The 19,880-nt window shown below is 48.1% G+C and overlaps 1 protein-coding gene across 1 annotated transcript; it reads left to right on the top strand.

Annotated features, from left to right (window-relative positions):
• The first annotated feature begins 3,597 nt into the window (after nucleotides 1-3,597).
• LOC144153733 (NADH-cytochrome b5 reductase 2-like) lies at nucleotides 3,598-18,562 on the top strand. The gene is made up of 3 exons (XM_077685421.1): nucleotides 3,598-3,805; nucleotides 10,969-11,234; nucleotides 18,309-18,562. The coding sequence occupies exons 1-3, from the start codon at nucleotides 3,653-3,655 to the stop codon at nucleotides 18,523-18,525; spliced, it is 636 nt and encodes a 211-aa protein (XP_077541547.1). The 5' UTR covers nucleotides 3,598-3,652; the 3' UTR covers nucleotides 18,526-18,562.
• Nucleotides 18,563-19,880: the final 1,318 nt, after the last annotated feature.

Genomic DNA, 19,880 nt, shown 5'->3' with positions numbered 1-19,880 from the left:
CGGTGTGTTCTTTTAGTACGTGTTACATTCTAGCGCGAGGCCCTTGAAAACAAGGGTTCCGGTGTGTTCGTTTAGTACTTGTTTTTGCCCACGGAGACGAAACGTTCTAGCGCAAGGCGTTGTAAAACGGGTTGCCAAGTGTGTTCTTTTAGTACGTGTTACATTACAGCGCGAGGCCCTTGAAAACAAGGGTTCCGGTGTGTTCGTTTAGTACTTGTTTCTGCCCACGGAGACGAAACGTTCTAGCTCAAGGCGTTGTAAAACGAGTTGCCAAGTGTGTTCTTTTAGTACGCCTTGCGTTCTAGCGCGAGGCGTTGGAAAACGAGTGTCCCGGTGTGTTCTTTTAGTACGTGTTACATTCTAGCGCGAGGCCCTTGAAAACAAGGGTTCCGGTGTGTTCGTTTAGTACTTGTTTTTGCCCACGGAGACGAAACGTTCTAGCGCAAGGCGTTGTAAAACGGGTTGCCAAGTGTGTTCTTTTAGTACGTGTTACATTCCAGCGCGAGGCCCTTGAAAACAAGGGTTCCGGTGTGTTCGTTTAGTACTTGTTTCTGCCCACGGAGACGAAACGTTCTAGCTCAAGGCGTTGTAAAACGAGTTGCCAAGTGTGTTCTTTTAGTACGCGTTGCGTTCTAGCGCGAGGCGTTGGAAAACAAGTGTCCCGGTGTGCTCTTTTAGTACGCGTTTTTGCCCACGCAGAAGAAACGTTCTAGCGCGAGGTGTTGTAAAACGAGTGGCCAGGTGCATGGGCGTCGGCAGGATTTTGTCTTGAGGGGGAAACCCATTGTATTAAGGGGGAAGCGGGTGAGGGCGAGGGGGTGGGGCACTTGTGCTGAAGAGGTTTGGGTGGGAGGGAAGTGCCCCTTTTGCACCCCCCCCGCCAACGCCCATGACCCGGTGTGTTCTTTCCATGGAGGAAAGAAAAGGTTAGGAGAGGCCCTGACGTCACGCTTGTGAAGCCACACCCGCCATGTCGATGAGCCTATTGAGCCACGCACTTTTTCCCACTCTCCTCTGGTGTTTCCGGTTTTATTTGACCAACATGGCGGCGCCCTGCCGTCCCGCTTCGCAGCGAAAACAGCTTCGTCGCTAATTCCTCGGTGTGATGTCATGTTTTAAGCTGTTGATATCGCATTCAATTTGCCCATTCTAACCCTTACCCAAAGTTTGAATCGATAAACGGCCTTCGTTTTTGAGATAGAAGGACGATTTTTGAGCTCTTGAGCCTGGCGAAGTAGCGTTTGTCGTCGTCATAGCAACAGGCTCGCGGGATCATGAGTGGCTACTGCAGTGTCTGTTCGTATTTGGCGCTAAGCATCCAGGCACCGTACGCGCGGCGTGCGTCGCGTACAAGTTGCAAACTACATGCGCGTGGAATACGTACGCTTTTCAGGTTTGCGTACATGAACTCTGCACACTCGTGAAACTAAAACTGTCTAATCTCACTTCACGTAAATAAGTGGAGTAGTTTGCAAGATGCCTCACTGTTGCGTGCCGGGTTGCTGGTCACACTCCACGTATTGTTCTTGCTCCGTGTCACACTCGTGGTTTCGCCTATTGGGCACCACTTTTCACAGGTAAGTATATTCGCCCATGCACTCTCTGTCCTGTCGAGCAAAACCACGGAGCAATAATATATAGGAGGCGAAACGGCCCATCGCGATAAGCGCGGGCGAGCTGACCCGATAATGTCACAACGAAAACGAAGGCGGACTGCAAAGCTTCGTCGCTGCGACGATGAAGGAGAAGGTAGCGGCGCCTGATGGACGAAATGATAGCGGCCGCACTCCTTTCCTTGGCTGTGCTGTGCAATGCCGAAAGCGGCAGCCCCGCAGTTTCTTCCCCCGCGGAAGGTGTCGCTAGCTTAACGTATGACCAGCGCTTGTGACATTATCTGGCCGCGTTAGGAAGCCTCGTTTCCCCTCCTATATTGTTCTTGCTCCGTGTCACACTCGTGGTTTCGCCTATTGGGCACCACTTTTCACAGGTAAGTATATTCGCCCATGCACTCTCTGTCCTGTCGAGCAAAACGGAAGCGCTGCGTGTCTGCCTCAATTGCCTTGTTTTCGTTGAGAATAGATTCCCAACTGAAGCAAATCGCCGCAGAAAGGGGCCCGACGCTGCTGAAGCTGCCAACACGCACCTTCTCACCGGCAGACCGATAAGGATGGAGAACCACTGCGCGAATCGACGAGATATCGCCTCAATATAACGGCAACTATGCTCGATGACCACGCCAATTATTAACCATCGGATTGCCTTCGAAGGAACATTAGACCACAAAGGAAATGGCAGTGAATAAACGCTGCGAAATCAGCTGTAGTGCACAGATTGCAGACGACGACGACGCCCCAGCGGCTGCCGCGCTGTGTTGCCAACGTAGCGAGGAAGCCACAGTCAAAGCGCCGTAAAAAATTGTCCGTGGCGTTTTGCCAGGTTTAGCCGCCACAGCCGTAAAAAGCTAGGCTCAAGAAAGATGACGTCATTTCCTTCACACTTTTCGCAATGCATTGGGATGCTAGGGGCCTCTCCTGAGTATTCTTTCCTCTATGGTTCTTTTAGTACGCGTTACGTTCTACCGCGAGGCCTCGGAAAACGTGTGTCCTGGTGTTTTAGTACCGTGACTACATGCAACGACGACTACGACGACGTCAGGAGAAGCCGCCAGCCCGAACCATAAAGGGGCTTTGCCCCTAAAAGTCGCACAGTCACACAGCGCGCAGTTGTGAACGTCAATTTATGCTCCCGGACCGGTCGTTGACACAGCGACAAATTTGTCCTAGATAAGATTTACCGCAGCTGACTGACAACTCGTACACAGTCACCACAACACAATCCATGTGGAGCCGGGTGTGCATTTTCCCACGGGCCGCATACCTCACCACAAATGCACGCACACAACCTCAACAGACTGCCCGGGCTGTATAAAGATGATAGGCACATTCTGCTTATAGTCGCCGTTTTCTTGGCGTTGTGTCACCTTTGGGTGTGTACGGTATCGCCTAGGGCGTCGGGGCTCTTTTTTGCCTTCGTTTCACCCTCACCATGCCTTTTGTTTCTGGCGCAAGGACTCCGCAGTAGTTACCCGAAATAGTATCCGTTTAACCTGATGACCGCCGCCTTTGTATACTTGTTGATAAAAAATGCTGCAGGCTGGGAGGTCGAAAGACTTTTGGAGAGCTGATTCTAAAAAGTCTTTCAATACCCCAAATTTAACGACAGCGTAGCAAGAGTTTGCAGCCGCATCGAGGTTCATGGCACGAGTCAACTCATAAATACTCGATACTCTCACCATCCGGAAAAGAGCACGATTTTGTGTCCCACCATTTTTACCACGATGCTTACTTCTCGAACACCACAGTCGTCTTGAAAGTGGACGGTAACACTACGTTAACGTACTGCGCGGAGTCAACGTTAAATTTCTCTCAAGGTCACACCTTTCGTAGTTTAAGTCGGTAGCAGACGCTAAACGCAGTACCTTTGGATTTATCTGCGCACATGTTCAAAAATTAAGCATACAGAGCGCTTTTTGTCTATCGAATTAATTGGGAAAAAGCTCAACCTCGCACCTTTTATTGTACTCTTGCAGCGGCTAGGCTTTCGACCGGGCGAGCACGTGCTCTTGTACGCCCGCATCGGTGGGCGGCTTGTCATGAGGCCCTACACTCCGGTCACTCACTGCAACAAACGCGGCAGCTTCGACATCATGGTGAAGATCTACGGTACCGGACCGCCGGCGCAGTTCCCCAACAAAGGCAGCATGTCGCAGTTCCTCAACACGCTTCGACCGGGAGCCAAAGTACAGGTGCCTTCTTTGAACCACGCTGTTTGAGGGGAAGGGGAGCTGGAATCACGCCGCGGATAACTTGTAAGAAACGCTAACGCTACACGCAGTTCGCAGCTTGTGGGTGGCAAGTTGCCCTTGAGCGTTAATGCGAGGAGGTATTGGCCACTACCCCGCGTTGTGGGGCGTACATTCCCAATGGGTGTCATTGATATTATTGCTAAGCTTGAGGTCGGGGTGGTGTCTCGGGAAACGCTGATGCCTAGTGTAGTTTGGGTTTGAGGGTGGTATTGAAGCAAAAAAATTGAATTGTTGTTCAGTCTTTTGTAGCGCAATGTCTTTGAAGGCATTGCGTCTGTAGCTCCAAACCATGTGCGGTGCGTTAAAATCTCCCAAAACGATCAGCGGACAGTGTTTTCCTCTGGTCGTGGCGCGTTCGAGTAGGCCACTGAACCCAGATAGCTGATGCTTACGAGGACTGCAAAGAAAGGCTGTAAAGGTCGCTGTGAGGTAGTCACATTTGATCTAGGTTAGCAGACAGCTATTGTTACTTGGCTTTTTTGCGTTGTTTCCTCGAGGGCGCTCTAGCTGCTCTAATTGAACTTCGTAGTTCCGTTCATGCGGTCGATGCGGAAAAGTATGGTTCTGACTGCTCTTTCAGCAGGGCATTAATACTATCTATGGCGATGGTTATCTGGCCTTGCATTTGTGTTAAGATCTTGGATAAGGTCATCTTGGCAGGTTACTGGAGTAGGGGATTGTGAGTTTTCCACTGAATCGAAGGCGTTGTTTTCAATATTGTGTTGTGTCAATTGTGTGATTTGGGTTTGCAGTGCATCTGTTGAGCGAACTGATTTTTAGGTCCTATATTTTCTTGCCCCTAAAAATGCTTACTACTTCAAAACCTTATTAAAATGTTTAAGTTTTGGGGCCAATGGATGCCTGAACTTGGAAGCCCTTTTGCCAGCTCCTTAGCTGCGGACGTTACCATGGCTACGTTGCAACGACCTGCGATCGTCTAGAGCACGTATACAAAGGAAGTCTGGTATAACAAAGAGTATACGAACGCGAAACGGAAGGCCCAAGCGATGTGGGTAATTTTTAGACGCAACAACCAAAGCGGTCAGCTCATTAGCTTTGCATGATGTTGCATGAATACGCTTTGAACGATGGCCACTGATGTCGGTGCTCTGCAGTGAAGTCAAGCCTCACAAAGTGTCATCTTAAATGAATTTTGAGGCGGCAACTTAGTGCGTTGTCTGTAAAACGAAATAGCAGAGGTCCCCTAGGGAGTTGCTCAGGGAATATGAATAGTATAATCAATCGCGCAACGACATCCACAGTGAGGAATCTTCATTCTGGTTTGACGAAAAAGGTCTGTGGTTTGATATTAAAAGTACTACATGAGTTTATTTCCACGAGCGTAAACTCGTGTCGAGGCATCTTCGGTGGAAGCGAATGAAGTCGTATGGGCAAATAGAATTCAGACATATGGGGCAACGCATGGAGTTACGAAAGTCGCGGAACGTTGAGACATCACCGCTAGCCACAGCGGCGTCAACCACATTTTGGGCTTGCCAACGTCCGCAAAGCGGCTTATGCGGGCAACGGGAGTAAAGCCCCGAAATAACGTTCGGGGGATTTAAGCAGGACGAAGCAGCCGCTTCTTCATTTTCTTTTCTTTTCCCGCAACTAAGCGTAGGCCTCGCGGAGTTACCAGGGTCTGCGCGGCTTCGACGAGCCGGCCGAAGCGCGAGCCAGCGTCTTTTTATATCTTGTTTGTTTTGCTTGGCGCCACCGTCTTTTTTATATCTTGTTTGTTCGGCTCCGAGTCTCCGCGCAAGCTGCAATTATTGTTTTTGTTATGCTGTTATATCACCTTTCTTCCCCGCTGTTGTTAAGGTGTTTCTAATTGTTTTAGTAAAAATCAATGCAACGGAAATGTTTTAAATAAACCAACGTTGTAATGTTCGTTTCTGTACTTAATGGCGGTAGTACCCTGCAATTTCTTATGTATGAACATATAAGTGGGCATAAAACATATTTAGGAAGCCATGACAAGGTGTAGTTTGTTCCTAAACCCAGATTTAAACGGTAAGTACTTAAGTACTTAAGTATTTAAGTACTTAAATGAACCATAACCGATAACCGAGAAATTGTGCTAAAAACGCCCTTCAAGAAAGAAATCGTATAACTTGGTGTACTTTGAAAAATTACGCATTTGGTAACTCGGCCAACCGCAATTCAGCGCCCCGAAACATATTTTCAACCGGAAAGTGATAGTAGTAATGAAAAAATTCAAAACATTGTGTTAAATGCCGTCAGCCCCGACGTAGCTGTGGTAATAATAAAACTGCGTCCTTGCACTAGGCGAAGCCGGTTAACCAGCGAACGGTATAACTCGTGTGTTTCGTCCCTCCAATGCCCAGTTCCCGCTTTCCATGAGTCCTTGGATGCAAGAGTGTAGCAAGTCATCTATACAGCCAACAAATGTATTGCCCCTTACTTCTAACTCGTCTCCAAATTGCTTTTTTTTTTCTTTTTTTTCGGTGTCGTCCACAGTCTGTTCTTGCGGAGTTGAGAACCATAACGTCTAAGGAACGATTAGCCTAACAATGCACTTTACGCACGTTAGCCTTCAACTGGAACGTTTAAAATGAAGTAGATGCCCCATTATATTCATACAGGCACGTTGCTTAACGGTGACTTTGATCGGAGGCTGCCAATCACACAAATGTTTTGGGAAGTCATCAGGTCCTGACGAGAAGTTGGAGATAAATCGCCATTGATTCATCTGCTCTTGCAATCTAGCTTAGTTGTTAAAAGTCCCCGCTGAATTCGCATCATTGTCCTTGTGACGAAGCAGTCTTTTCAGTGACCAAAACGTGTATTTTGTCATCACGGCCCCTTTAGGCACACATCAACGACAGATTTTCCCGTGTCTTTAAAACTTATTTTAGATGTTGTCACCGCATTTTCTTCCATCCAGGGCTGTTTAGCGTCTTGTATGGGATGAAAGAGGCATCTGTGAGGTCGTGATATTAAAGGGGCCCTGAAAGGCGTTTTGAGCACACTAAATGAACTAGCGCAATCGTTAGATTGGGTCGTCAACGTCAGCTGTGCCAAGTATTACACTTTTACGTGCAGCGGAAAGCTCACATTTTTGTTGCAAAGTTTGTCGCCCTTTTCTCACCCTTCCCTGCGTGTTTTTGGACGCCGCCATCTTCACATGTGTACGTCATCGATTCCCAGATGTTCGTCATGAGCTAGACATCCTGCTATTGGGCAGCTTTCTCGCGCACTTCCGGCAAAGAGATGTGTCGTCTGCTCAGCATAGGCTCGCCGGCTGATCTGCCAGCGGAGTGCCGGAGTGCTTGGACATTTTACGACAAACAAAACAAGTGTAAACAAACGCTTAACCGTTTGTATTGAATGACGGCCATAACACGACATCGATATTATCTTACCTGAGTACGTACCATAAAGAAAGCGTCGAAGCCCCGTGGCACTTCTTTTGTGCAATCGCAGAGAACGCCCTGAGCCGAATTCCCGGGTTTGACGGATACATTTTTTTCCACTTCAAAACAATCCAGAAATGCGTTTCGAACGAACACAACGTCACAACATGCGTTGGAAGCCTGAACCGCGATTGACAGACGATCGGTTGCTTCCTTCTGCCCGTCGTAAATTCGGCATTCACGTCGCGCCCGGTTTGCGGGGACGAACAGCAAGTAAGTTAACTCTGGCGCGCAAGGTGAGAAGGCATTTAGCCAGGCGCACTGCACATACCCCATGCGAGGTTAAGTCGTACGTCGCTCAAGAAAGATAATCCATACCATGGGAAGTACTATCCACCCGCAGAAGTACAACGTCACGTTTCATCGCGAAACGAACGCGTGCACAACACAGGAGGCGATGCACACACACACACATCGGTCGCTGCCATGGCTTAGCTGCAAGCTTCGTTCGGACAGTCATCGATGTTACGACGATACAGAGCTGCGTGATGGCGACGTGCTAATCACTTGTCGTATTAAAAACACATGGGCAAAGAACTTGGTTCATCGGAAGCACAGAAAATTGGTCGCGTATCTGCTCCTTTCGTTGCAAATGCCGTAAAAAGACGATAGTCTTTATCCGCTTTTGCGAAGTAAATGCCTCCCTTCGTTTTCCCGCTCACCTCTCATGTTGTTCCTCTTGCGTCGCGCTCCTCCCAATGTAAAGACGCCAAAGGTTTGCTTAAATCATTTTAAATTTCCCGCGTTCCACTGCTCCAAACCGGGTGTCTCGATGCGAACGCTACCGTACGGCGAAGACGCGCGTTAATCGAGGCGCCCTACGTCAACGTTTATAGAACCGCGTTTCCCTACTCCACGTGCGTTGCAAGCAGAACATGGAACCTATCTAGTGGAACCTTGCGTAACTGTTGCCGGTTGATTTCTTAAAATGGCGCCAGAAGCTATAGTGGCGCGGGCGACAGCAGGCGACGGCGGAGTGAATTCTTTTTCTGCAGATGATGAAGTATTTAATTTCACAAAAGTCAAGCATGTTTGATTTTTTTATAAAGGAACACTGCAAATATCACTTCTGTATTGATTTGTTGTCTCATATTTGTGTAATGTCTTGTTCTTCTTCAACAATGTTGACAAGTATGAACGTTACACCGGACATAGACGGGTACATTTAGCTGTGACTATAGAAGACTATTGCGCAGGCATTGTTTTGCTTTGGCCGGGTGGCTGAATCGAGTCACAGACAGACAGACGGACATACAGACAGACCAAAATTTCTGGGTTTAAGTAGCCCAAGAAAGACTATCGTCTTTAAAACCTCTCCTCCATCTCGCGCTACTTGCCGCCATTTTGCGGCCTCACGTACGCACGCTATTTTGCTATAGTGAATTTTGCTGCTAATAGAGAGTTTTAGTACACCGTTTGTTGCTTTTTCATACGCTAAACGTTAATTTTTTCCTTCCCGCTACGAAAACACCGCGAGGGGAGTTTTAGTAGAGCTTCTCGTCAGTTTTGCGTAGCGACGCTCTAATGCATAGGCGCCATCTGTCGAATGTTTTGCGAAATGACTCGCCGGCTGATCTGCTAGCGGAGTGCCGGAGTGCTTGGACATTTACGACTATCCAAACAAGTTCAAACAAACGCTTTCCCGTCAGTGTTGAATGCAACACATGAGTGCAGCTTGTCAGAACACGGGTGCTCGCTGCTCGAGTGCGGCGTTGGTCTGCTCTGCGCCTTCCCGTTCATCGCCACTGATAAAGCGATCCGATCCGGCGCGTTTTAGGCACGGGTTCTGTGTCCGTTTAAAATGACTTTTTCACATGCCGCCGGTAGGAATTACCACCGCCGCAAAATAAGACCCGGCGCCAGCGCGGTCACATCTGAGACGGCTTTTTGGATTATAAGTGCGCGGTGCATCAAAGGGAACGAGGGCACGATTCTGCCCGTGCGGCTGCGAGTTCGCCGCCGATAAAAAGTCACGTGCCCCCGATAGCAACTGCAGCAACGTACACCGCGAAAGGGCAAGGCCAGGCCGCGCACATGTGGCCAGGTCTTTCGTTCGCTTTTCCAGCCTTGAGCGGAGTGCGGGATTCATATCCATGGTGTCAACAAAGATGAAAAGGCCGAAAGAGCTTGCCCGTAGCAGACGGCAGTCTGAGGAGCGCAATAGCGGAAGTACGTAACCGCTGAGGAGCGCAGCATCATGGGAGGGAAGGCTCGCGCGCCGACAACAGCGAAGAAGTTGTAAGGAGGAGGAAATACGGCGCGACGATAACGCGCGGTTTTTGATTTACGATTTTTCAGCTAATACTCATCGCTTTAACAAACTTCTTGCAGGAAGAGATTGCCAACACATTGCTTTATTTGGTTACATGTGCATCCATGCATGGGCGGAAGGTATTTCAGGACCCCTTTAAGACCTCACTGAGGGCCTACACTGGAGCGCGGGAGGTACAACCTGAAAACTTATCGACGACCTACGTAGCATCCGCGCAATGCAAAGCTTATCGCATGGGGATCATTGGCGTACGCAGAGGGAAAGCGAAACGAAAGGAGCGTTATCCCCTGTTGTGCGGCTGCAAAAATTTTCAGGAATGAGGGAAGCCAGAAGTCTACGAGACCACTGACTCTGCGCATCGCCTAGTACAGAGTACCTGTTAGTTCTGTCGCAGGTTACGCTATAAGCTTACTAGCGTCGGCGCCTCTTCCCGTGTGGATGATAACTGGATGAGCGCTCATTTTCGATGCCTCCAAAAAACAAATTCAGAACAAAACTTCAACATTGCGCCGAAAGCGCCCGCCGTAGCCCGAACTTTCTCTTTCTTCGCGAGCTGCAGCAGTATCAAGGCGCAGAGGCCCGGCGTCGCTGTTCGGTGTTAAAAGTGGTTTGAAGCCTCAAGGAAAATGAGCACCTAGGAGAATATAACCATTAGCGTGGACTCAACAAACCGTGATCCCGGGCTCAATTCAGAGTACGCAAATAGCTCCGGTTTTCTCCTCGGACCCAACTATGATTCCTGTCACGTCCCCTGACGGCTAAGACACAATTGTTACACTCCGCCGCTTAGGCGGAAGCTAGATAAAGTTTTGTAACGAGCACGAAATAATGTATGTTATGTGCAATGACTTATTATGAACCATTTTAGGTTAGGATCGTGTAATGGCCTTACCATTCCCACATGTACCAAGCCCTAGAATACTTCTCTACATACCATTTAAAAATACCGATAATGTTAGGATTCTTGCTTCAACACAACTTAGTTGAATCCTATGTCATCTTTCTTTTTTCTTCCATCGTCCCTAGATGACCATTTTCCCATTACCACCGTCTTAAAGCATAGAACACATACGTAGTCTCGTATATCAGCGAAACTTTTTTAACAAGGAGTTTCTCTCTTTCACTCGCTAGAAGTGCACTAGGCTCATATCTGGGAAGATGTTCTGCGCCATCGCCTAGGCTGCTCTCAAGGTATTAAATGCAAGGTGACTGCTACCAGAGCTGCGTAGTTTCGATTTTACGCAGCTGCAGATGTTTACATCAAAAGTGACGTATGCAGTTCTTGCAAACCAGTTTTCTCTGCCTTGAAACAACACAATTAGCTCCACTTTGTAAGCGAACGAAAAGAGTTTCTTCGATGACATCTGGCGTACTGCCTCCGCTGCTCTTCGCAGATTCAGGGCCCCAAGGGACGATTCGTGTACGAGGGCCGTGGGCGCTTCGCCTTGATAGACGACGGGCACCTGCCGCTGGTCACGCGATTGGGCCTCGTGGCGGCCGGAACTGGCGTCACTCCGATGCTGCAGCTGCTGCGCCACATTCTGTCCGACGACATCGACCAGACGCGCGTCTATATGATCGACGTCAACACCAGCGACAAGGACATCATCGCGCGCCTCGAGCTAGACGAGTACGCCAAGGGTTTCGACCACCAATTCAGGTGCGTATACAGCTAAAACTGGATATAACGAAGTTCACAAAAGTTGGCACTTTTTCGTCACATCCGGGTTTTTGTTTCGTGCAGGTTTATGGTTACAGCTTGCGTCATTGAAGCAGAAGCGAAATCACAATGCTAGACATCGGGGAAGGTGAACTCACCCTTGACCGATTTATTTCACAAGGAAAAACTGAGTGATTTACGTCTGCTGATTTCACGCGAGCTGAGGCACTACACGGAGCTCCGAAGAAGGCAGGGTTCCAAACGCGTTTCACGAACGAAACTTATGCTGGAAGGGTGCCTTTTCTCAAACTGGATGCTCTTTTTCCCACTCAAAATCGTTGCGAGGCTGCTAGTTTGGATACTGTACCGGGCGGCGACGGCATTTAAAAATGCGAGCTTGTCTTGAAAAGAGAAAACTTCTCGATTTCTGGCAGCAGAACTCATTACCGGCGAACCGACACCACAGATAGCAATAAAGACGCGCGACTACAAGCCGACAGGCAGGCCTAGCACCTCAAAACTTAGATCTCGACCCGACATCGCACTCACACGTGGGAACGCACCGTAGATTGTTGCACGGGCGAAAAAAATGAAGTGTAGTTACTCTTGCCACCTGGTGTCCCGCTACGCAAGCAAAACCTAAAGTGGTGCTGCATTTGCCATGAGAATCTATCTGCTCTTTTTATCACCGTCATCATCATCGTCATCATGAACAATTCTATTTTTGGCGATTATAGACGTTTTCATAGCTGCTGGCTCATTAAAGTAGGGCTAGTACTCGGTAAATTCGCGCATTCCTCTGGCCGATTTTGTCAGTAAAAGTGCCAAGAACAATGACTAATTAGCTTAGTGAGTTCGTTACATCAAATTCAATTGTCCGCCGCAACTCCTTCGTTACAGAGAGGTCGCGAACACATAGGCTTCTTTGGCGGTGGCAATGGGGAATTGGAAAACTTCATTAAATCTAGGAATTCGTTACATAGAGGTTCATTACATTAACTGTATATGTAAATTTCACTTGGGCACGGTCATCCACGCGCCGTACCCACAATATTTCTTTCCTTTGTGTTTGATGCTAGTTATACTAATCACTGTGCCCGACGTCTTTTAGATGCGACTGCATCTCATTCACTCGCCTTGTCCATGCAGCGTCGGCGTTGTGGTCGTCCGCCCCTCCCCCATTCTCCTCGCCGCGCGAGCTGCGCTCTCCGCCGCTCACCCCCTCTCCTCTCCGATGCCCCTCTCTCGTCCACACCCCTCCCCATACACTATAAAAAAATAATAGTTAGCGGCGCCCGGTTTCGATCCCACGACCCTGTGGGCGGAACGCGCGGTACATGGTGCTCGTCCCACTGCGCCACAAAACCGAGACAGAATCAAATGCTACGAACGCGCCTTATATCTTTGACTCATTCAAACTACGTCAAGAAGCTACTGATACAACGCATGATGGGGCAATGATTAACACTTGCAATAAAAGAAAAGAAGCTCCCACTTACAGCAACAATGATGGAGTAAAGGTCGTTGTGACAGCGAAGCCCCAGCATACCACTTAGAGAGATTGACCAAGATTGGCCAATATAATAATAATCATAAAACATAATAATCATACGCGTAATAATCATACGCGTTCCCGACATGTTTCACGCGATTTCAGAATCAATCCAACGGAAACACCAAGTGAACCCCACGATGCGTCGCATATCTACACAGGGTTCCCCTCACGGGGAGGTGGGTGCAATTTTTGTTTTTTTGTTTTGTTCTTGTTGTCACTTTATCCTCATGATTTGCGGCAAACCTTAAGTTGTAACAAACAACATTATTGTTAGAACATGTCACATTTTTCTAACTGCTGTTAAAGCGGTTAGTGTGGGGGTCTGCGGCTCCATCAAGCTGACATGTTTGTCGGCTTTTTCTGCAGGCCTCACAAATATATCAATGAACGATAGAGTGCAACTAGCCGCCAGCTTGTTTGTTTCAACGCGGGACAAGCATTATGTTCACAGCAACTCAATGGCCTTGGCGTGGAGAGTTCTACCACTACATTCGGGAGGAAAGCCTAGACGCGAGAAAAAGTCAAGGCCATACGATAGAGATTGTTGAAAAGGTCAAGCCTTGAGCAAGTCAAGGGCATGAGATGGCTATATGATGGCTATTATTACTGACCGAGTGAAGCCCGCGCGTTCAGTTGAACTCGGACACACGAATAGAAGTACCGAAACGAACTCACGTAAGCGTTGTTTTTTTTTTTTTTGGCTCATCTTGGAGTGCACTTTCGATTACTCAAAATTTCTTCGGTAAAATCGACTGAAAATTATAACATTCGATGGTTGTCCGAGCTCAGAAGCGAGAAGGGAAATTTTTGATTCATACACGCGAATTTCTGTTAGAGGAATTCATGGTTGAAAGTCAATTAAACATTGGAATCATTCCGGGAGCCGAAGCTGCCGCAAACATTGGATTACACAAGAAACGGTCCTTTACTCTCCTACTTATCTCGGATATCACAAAGAGAACTGTGCAGGAACTCTCTTGATAAGAAACCGGTGTGTCTTTCTTAGTCCTCGACCAAGTGGCTAGTTCAAGAAAAAGAAAGACACTGTTGTTGCTGCTTAGGATCAAACGGAAGCTTCACTGTTTCAGACATGCCAATTACTCTTAGTGCGACTTCTTGCTTTAGTGGCTGAAGACGAGTACGCCCATTTGCATAAATTCCTTGCCATACTGAAAGAGCGTAAGAAACTGTGGTTGATTCCTCTGGCATAGGAATCGGTAAAACACGAAAGCGAAACGTGCAGCCAAATCTGCAGCTGAGTATGATTTGCGGGTCGGTGACTGTATTGCGGGTGTGCTTGGTGAGCGACGTCCTGCCGCGGGTCGCTTCGGCAAAGGTGTACTGGCGTCATTTCCGTGACGGATATGACGTCAGTGAAACCTTGGTTTATCCCGGCGTAAAACACTTTCGGGTTAAAATATGAAACCCGAAAACGAACATTCCTAAGTATAACTTACTATTCAGTAGCAAAGGTTGCTTCCACGCAAGAAGACCATGTGTGCAGGGGTGCACTCTTTACAGGCTGCCTGGTTGGTTCTACTGGTGTGATTTCCGTGACGGATATTAAGTCTGTGAAATCTTTATGTATCCCGAAATAAAACACTTTCGTGTTAAAAAACAACGGCCCAACGGACGCGGTGAAAGAAAAGACGCCACAGCGCCATGAGACGCTTATGTATACATTTCTGACGGGCTGTTATCAAGTTGAAAGAGTGGAAGAATCATTTGCCGCTGTTTTGTCAATTTTGCCTGTGATAGGAAGTACAACCACACAGTAAATTGGGTTCTCTTTCACTCTGTGAAGCATTACCTGTGAAACTGAACCAATTCCACGGAATGCATGAAACAAAACACGTTTGTTTCCGATTTGCGAGTGAGTATACTTGCTAGCCAATTAGTTGTATATACCTGGAAGGATTCGGGATTTACTCTAGCGGAAGAAGATGGAGCTCTCTGCCTCCAGCGAGGTAGGCGTCTTACTGTCCGTAACCCACCAATCCGATCCGATTGACCAAGGAGGACACCGTATAAGTCGCATCGGGCCGTTTGACGTCCAAGTTTAAACCTGCCGCCAGAACAACAGGCATGTAACCAGTGAAGACATGAAACATAAAATGCGTGTGCACACCCCTCCCCACCCCCTCCCTCTGTTATGAAGCTACGCCTGTATAAACCGGCAACCGGTTATGTGCGGGGGCTTAGAAGTGAAAGACACCGTCGGAAATGTCGCCCTAAAAGCCATTTCAACTTAAACAAGAAATATTGGCACGTTGACGTTCCAAGCGGGAAAGCTGCTGTTCATACGGGAGGGATTCGCCGCTACTCGACGTGCTACAATTTTGCGCGGAAATGGTGGTGGGAGTTGCTTTCTGTTCTTTTCTACCGCATTCGTGCTCGTGTTCTGCAGACGATCCTTCAATTCACGCCCTTATTCCTCCAAGCGTATGACATGCGTCCATCCTATAGCGAGTTAAACCAAGGGAGAGGCTAGAGCTTTAATCCAGCGGCAAAGACGTAGCTCTCTGTTTCCGTACCACGTGGTGAGACTCTTATTGTTTGCGTAAAATATCAAAACGAAGCCGAACCGCTTGACCACGTGGGACAGCTGACTGATCGCATTGAGCAGTGAGACTTCCATGTTTAAATTGCCTACCAGCACCACGCGCATGTCATCGGTAGCGGCATGAAGCCAAGCTGCACGTGCGTGCACGTCTCTTCCTTCCACCCCAATCCGGGCACGCCAAAATCGGCAACCGGGAATGGTCCCTTGCTTAGGCGTGAAATACAGGGGCGAAAATGTCGCACGGGAAGCCCTTCAAGCTGGACAAGAATTGAGGGCTCACGTCGGCAAACCAAAAGACCAAGTTGCTCTTCATCCGGGAGGAATTCGCAGCTACTCGACGAGGTAGGATTTGAGGCTGCAATGGCGGCGGCTACAAGCTCGGGGCCAGCAGATTTTACGCCCATACTCGACGAGGTAGGATTTGAGGCTGCAATGGCGGCGGCTACATGCTCGGGGTTAGCACGTTTTACACCCATTCCCGCTTTTGTTGATTCTCCGCAATCATCTGATAAGAGTGCTACCGTTGTTATCAGCTCATTGCGCAACCTGTGAAAGAGCCTTTGGGTGTGGCCAAAGGAATAACGTTTGTGAAAGAGGGGTGGGTGGTGGCGAAGGGGAGCGTAGGAGCGGCGCCGAGAAAAGCGGATTAACCGGAATGAAAACTGAATGAGTTCGACAAATATTGCTTCGCAATATAGCGGCACTTGGTAGATACATCTCGAGTCTCATCTGGTGCAAAAAACATTTGGCGGACGAGCAAAGAGCAGGTGCCGGCGAGTTTGACTGATGCCACACTGCTTCAACTGACTAACTTCGCTGAGTAGTGTAGCAACACATACCCCTGCATTGCGACGCCGTGGCACACACCTGAGACACACACGACGACGACAATTGTGATAGTTCACATTTAGCTTCTTGGCCGATGTGCTGCGTTACCGACAACTTCGGAGGAAAATGTAACCCCTGGTTAGCCTGCTCATCTATTTCTTTCGTCGACGAAGCGACGATGACCATCGAAAAATATACGATACCCATAAAACTCGATCGATCGATTGTGATGTTTAGCCCACCGACGCAACACAGGCGTTGAGGCGCACCGTAGTGGAGGGCTCCGGATTAATTTTGACCACCTGGGGATCTTTAACATGCGCCGAAATCTCGTCCACACGGGCGTTTTTGCTTTTCGCCTCCATCAGATAAGCGGCCGCCGCTGCCGGGAATCAAACCAGCGTCTTCGTGCTCAGCAGGGCAATGGCTTAGCCATCGAGCCACCGCGGCGGATGATACCCAGACCTCTCAATGGTTAATGGCCTCTGCTTAGGCGAAGACGGCATCTGAAATCTATTTTCGCGTTCCTGAGGGTCCATGCGCCGAAGAAGAGGACGGCGACAATTATGGGACTTTAGTGCTAGCGTATTTCGTAAATACGTCGTGTTCGCAAACACGACAACGAAGGCGATTGATTTGTGCGTACCACCGACCTAACGAGTGAACGAGTAACTATCCCATGCCCTCATTCCAACGTTGGGTAAATAAATACCCTGTAAGAAACACTACCGCATACTTTGCCCGAAAGCGAACATTTGGCGCCTTCCTGCTCTGTGGATAGATAAAGATCGAATAGGCCGGTTCGTGTCTGCAGATATAGAGGGTTCCTTGATGCAAAAAGCAGGCTACCCCATGCGCATAAGCCTGTACACACATAGCACCCAGACACGCTGGAAATCGACCAAACATGGTTACAAGCTGCCCACCAAGTTCTAGGAATAGTGCCTCGTTTGCAAGATTGCGACCTCCGTGCATAGCACAGTAGAATTAAACCTGGATTTAGCGAAGTTGATAAAAATGCGAATTTTTTAGTTACATCCATCTTTTCGTAACATGCAGGTTTCGAGCTGAAGCTCGAGTGAATGAAGCCGAAAAGAAACCAATATGCTAGACGTCAGTGATGCTGAACTCCCCCTTGTTGAAGCATATATTTCATACTGAAAAACTGCGGGAATTGCGCCTGCTGATACTGCACGGCCCCGGTATTCACAAACGTACCTAAAGTATCACTTCTGCTTTTTAAAACTTTTCGGTGTCTTAGCGCGCTTCAAGAGCCAAACGTATGCCGAAAGGGCGCCTTTTCGCGAACTTGAGGCTCTTTTCCGCACTCAAAATTGTTGAGGGGATGCTGGCTGGGACACTGTACCGGGCGGTGACGTTCTTCTCTGATTGATTGATTGATTGTGGGGTTTAACGCGCCGACGCAACGCAGGCGATGAGGCGCGCCGTAGTGGAGGGCTCCGGATTAATTTTGACCACCTGGGGATCTTTAACGTGCGCCGAAATCTCGTACACACGGGCGTTTTTGCTTTTCGCCTCCATCAGAAAAGCGGCCGCCGCAGCCGGGAATCGAACCCGCGAACTCGTACTCAGCAGCGCAACGCCTGACGTTCTTCTCTCTCGCCGGCGGAAACGGCATTTAAAACTGTGAACTTGTCTTGAAAAGAAAAAAACTTTAAATTTCCTTTTCTGTCAGCAGAACTCTTCACCGACGAACCGACACCACAGATATCGGTGGAGACACGCGACTACACGCCGACAGGCAGGCCAACCACATAACCGACACCGCACTCACACCTGTAAACGCGCGGGAGATTGCGGTTGGGGCCGAATTCGCCAAACTGGCGCATTTCACCAGCTGACTTTTTAGAAAAAGGGCAAAAAACCATGACTCCTCACTGTAGCGAATTCGTTACATCAAGGTTAAACGTCGCAACTCCTTCGTTACATAGAAGTCGCAAACACGTGGGCTTCAATGCAGGTGGAAATGGGGTAGAAAAACTTCGTTAAATCCAGGAATTCGCTACACAGAGGTTATTTTCATCCCAGTTTAAGTGTAGATGTAAGCATGGAACAGGGCTGGTTAGTGCTTGGAGATTTTAAAATGGAGATTTTAATCTTCTTGCAGCATCTGCCATGTACTGAGCCAGCCGCCCTCTAGCGATGACGCAGTACAGAACTACGAGGCCGGTCCCCTCAGCCGGGAGATCATGGAACAGTACCTACCTACGCCGGACTACGGCGTTCTGGTGCTGTGCTGCGGACCGCCGTCGCTCATAAACGACGTGATTAAGCCGGCGCTAATGCAGATCGGCTACAAACCGCACCAGGTGCTCTGCTACTGAACCTGCCACGAAGCCCGTGTTTACGCTACTCAGCGTACATCGCATAATACAATCGTCAAAAAATTTCTTCATGGATTTCCTGGCTGTGCTATTAACAATGCACTCAGTCTGCAGACGCCTGCAAGTCTCACATCTGAGACGGCCGCGGGGGTTCATGACAGGTCCTTGAGAAGGGCCAATTTTAGCATGCAGTAAGATATGTTTTATTGAAATAATGTGTCGATGCGAGCTAGTTGGTATGCCATGAGTGAATCAAGTGAAAACAAGAGCTTTATCGTAGTATTGGTGGAAACGAAATATACAGGCATGATATTCGTTTACGCGCAGGGCGAAACTGCGCAAGAAAAAGCGAAACAAAATGCAAGAAGCCTTGATCCGCTCTACTGCATCATCAATTTACTGACATTCTGTTCCTTTGTGACTCCCCTCCTCACTCTTGGTACAGCTACGACAACTAAAAAAAACTTGTTCATTTTTTTTCTTATCAGGTAGGCGACTTTCCTTTACTGTGGGTACATCGGTGCGTAGAGATTTTGTGTTGTTTTAGAGTGTCCAATCCGTAATCTGTCTTTTTCTCTGGGAAGCCTTGTGGTAGTCGGATGCGCTGCTGATAGTTTTCGTCTACTGTCGCACAGACATATTTTATTTATTTATTTATTTACTTACAATATACTGCGGTCTTGAAAAAGACCAAGCAGGAGAGGCACAAAAATTAAGTGGAAAACACACGTAAGCGTGCTAGATGAATGATAAAAACAAGCGTACACAAAATACAAGAAGATAAGTACATTATACAGAGATGTATAGATGAGCTTAAACACAGGTTAACACGACCTTCAGAACAACGGAGATGAGTATATCTCCCTATTATACAATCACAATTGCGATAAACAGTAAAGCAAGTCGAGTACAGACTACAGTACAGACAATATGGCACGGTCAAAATGGCAAATGGACTGAGATGTGAAGACCACTTCAGGCAGTGAATTCCATTCCGATACTGTACGTGGAAAAAACAAATTCTTGAACATGTTTGTGCGGGCTCGATACGGAAGCAAATTGTGCGTGTGCCGATGTCTCGTGGGGCGCGATTGAAATGGCTGAATGAATACCGATGCATTTACCTTTGTGGAACCAGTATAAAGAGCAAACAACAGTTTCAGCCTATCAATTTTTCGTCTATCTTCCAGGGTTGAAATGTTGTTCGCCAGCATTAGAGAAGTTGGTGAGTCAGTGGTCCTATATTTGTTGAAAATGAACCGTATAGCGCGTCTTTGCACCATTTCAAGCCGGTATTTATATTTTTTAAGGAAGGGGTCCCATACAACCGAAGCGTATTGCAGTTTAGGAAGTAT

Source organism: Haemaphysalis longicornis, unplaced genomic scaffold (genome assembly GCF_048455015.1).
Source record: "Haemaphysalis longicornis isolate Haplotype H1 unplaced genomic scaffold, Haemaphysalis longicornis Haplotype H1 scaffold_9, whole genome shotgun sequence".
Taxonomy (NCBI): Eukaryota; Metazoa; Arthropoda; class Arachnida; order Ixodida; family Ixodidae; genus Haemaphysalis; species Haemaphysalis longicornis.
This window is presented reverse-complemented; position numbering and strand designations above follow the sequence as displayed.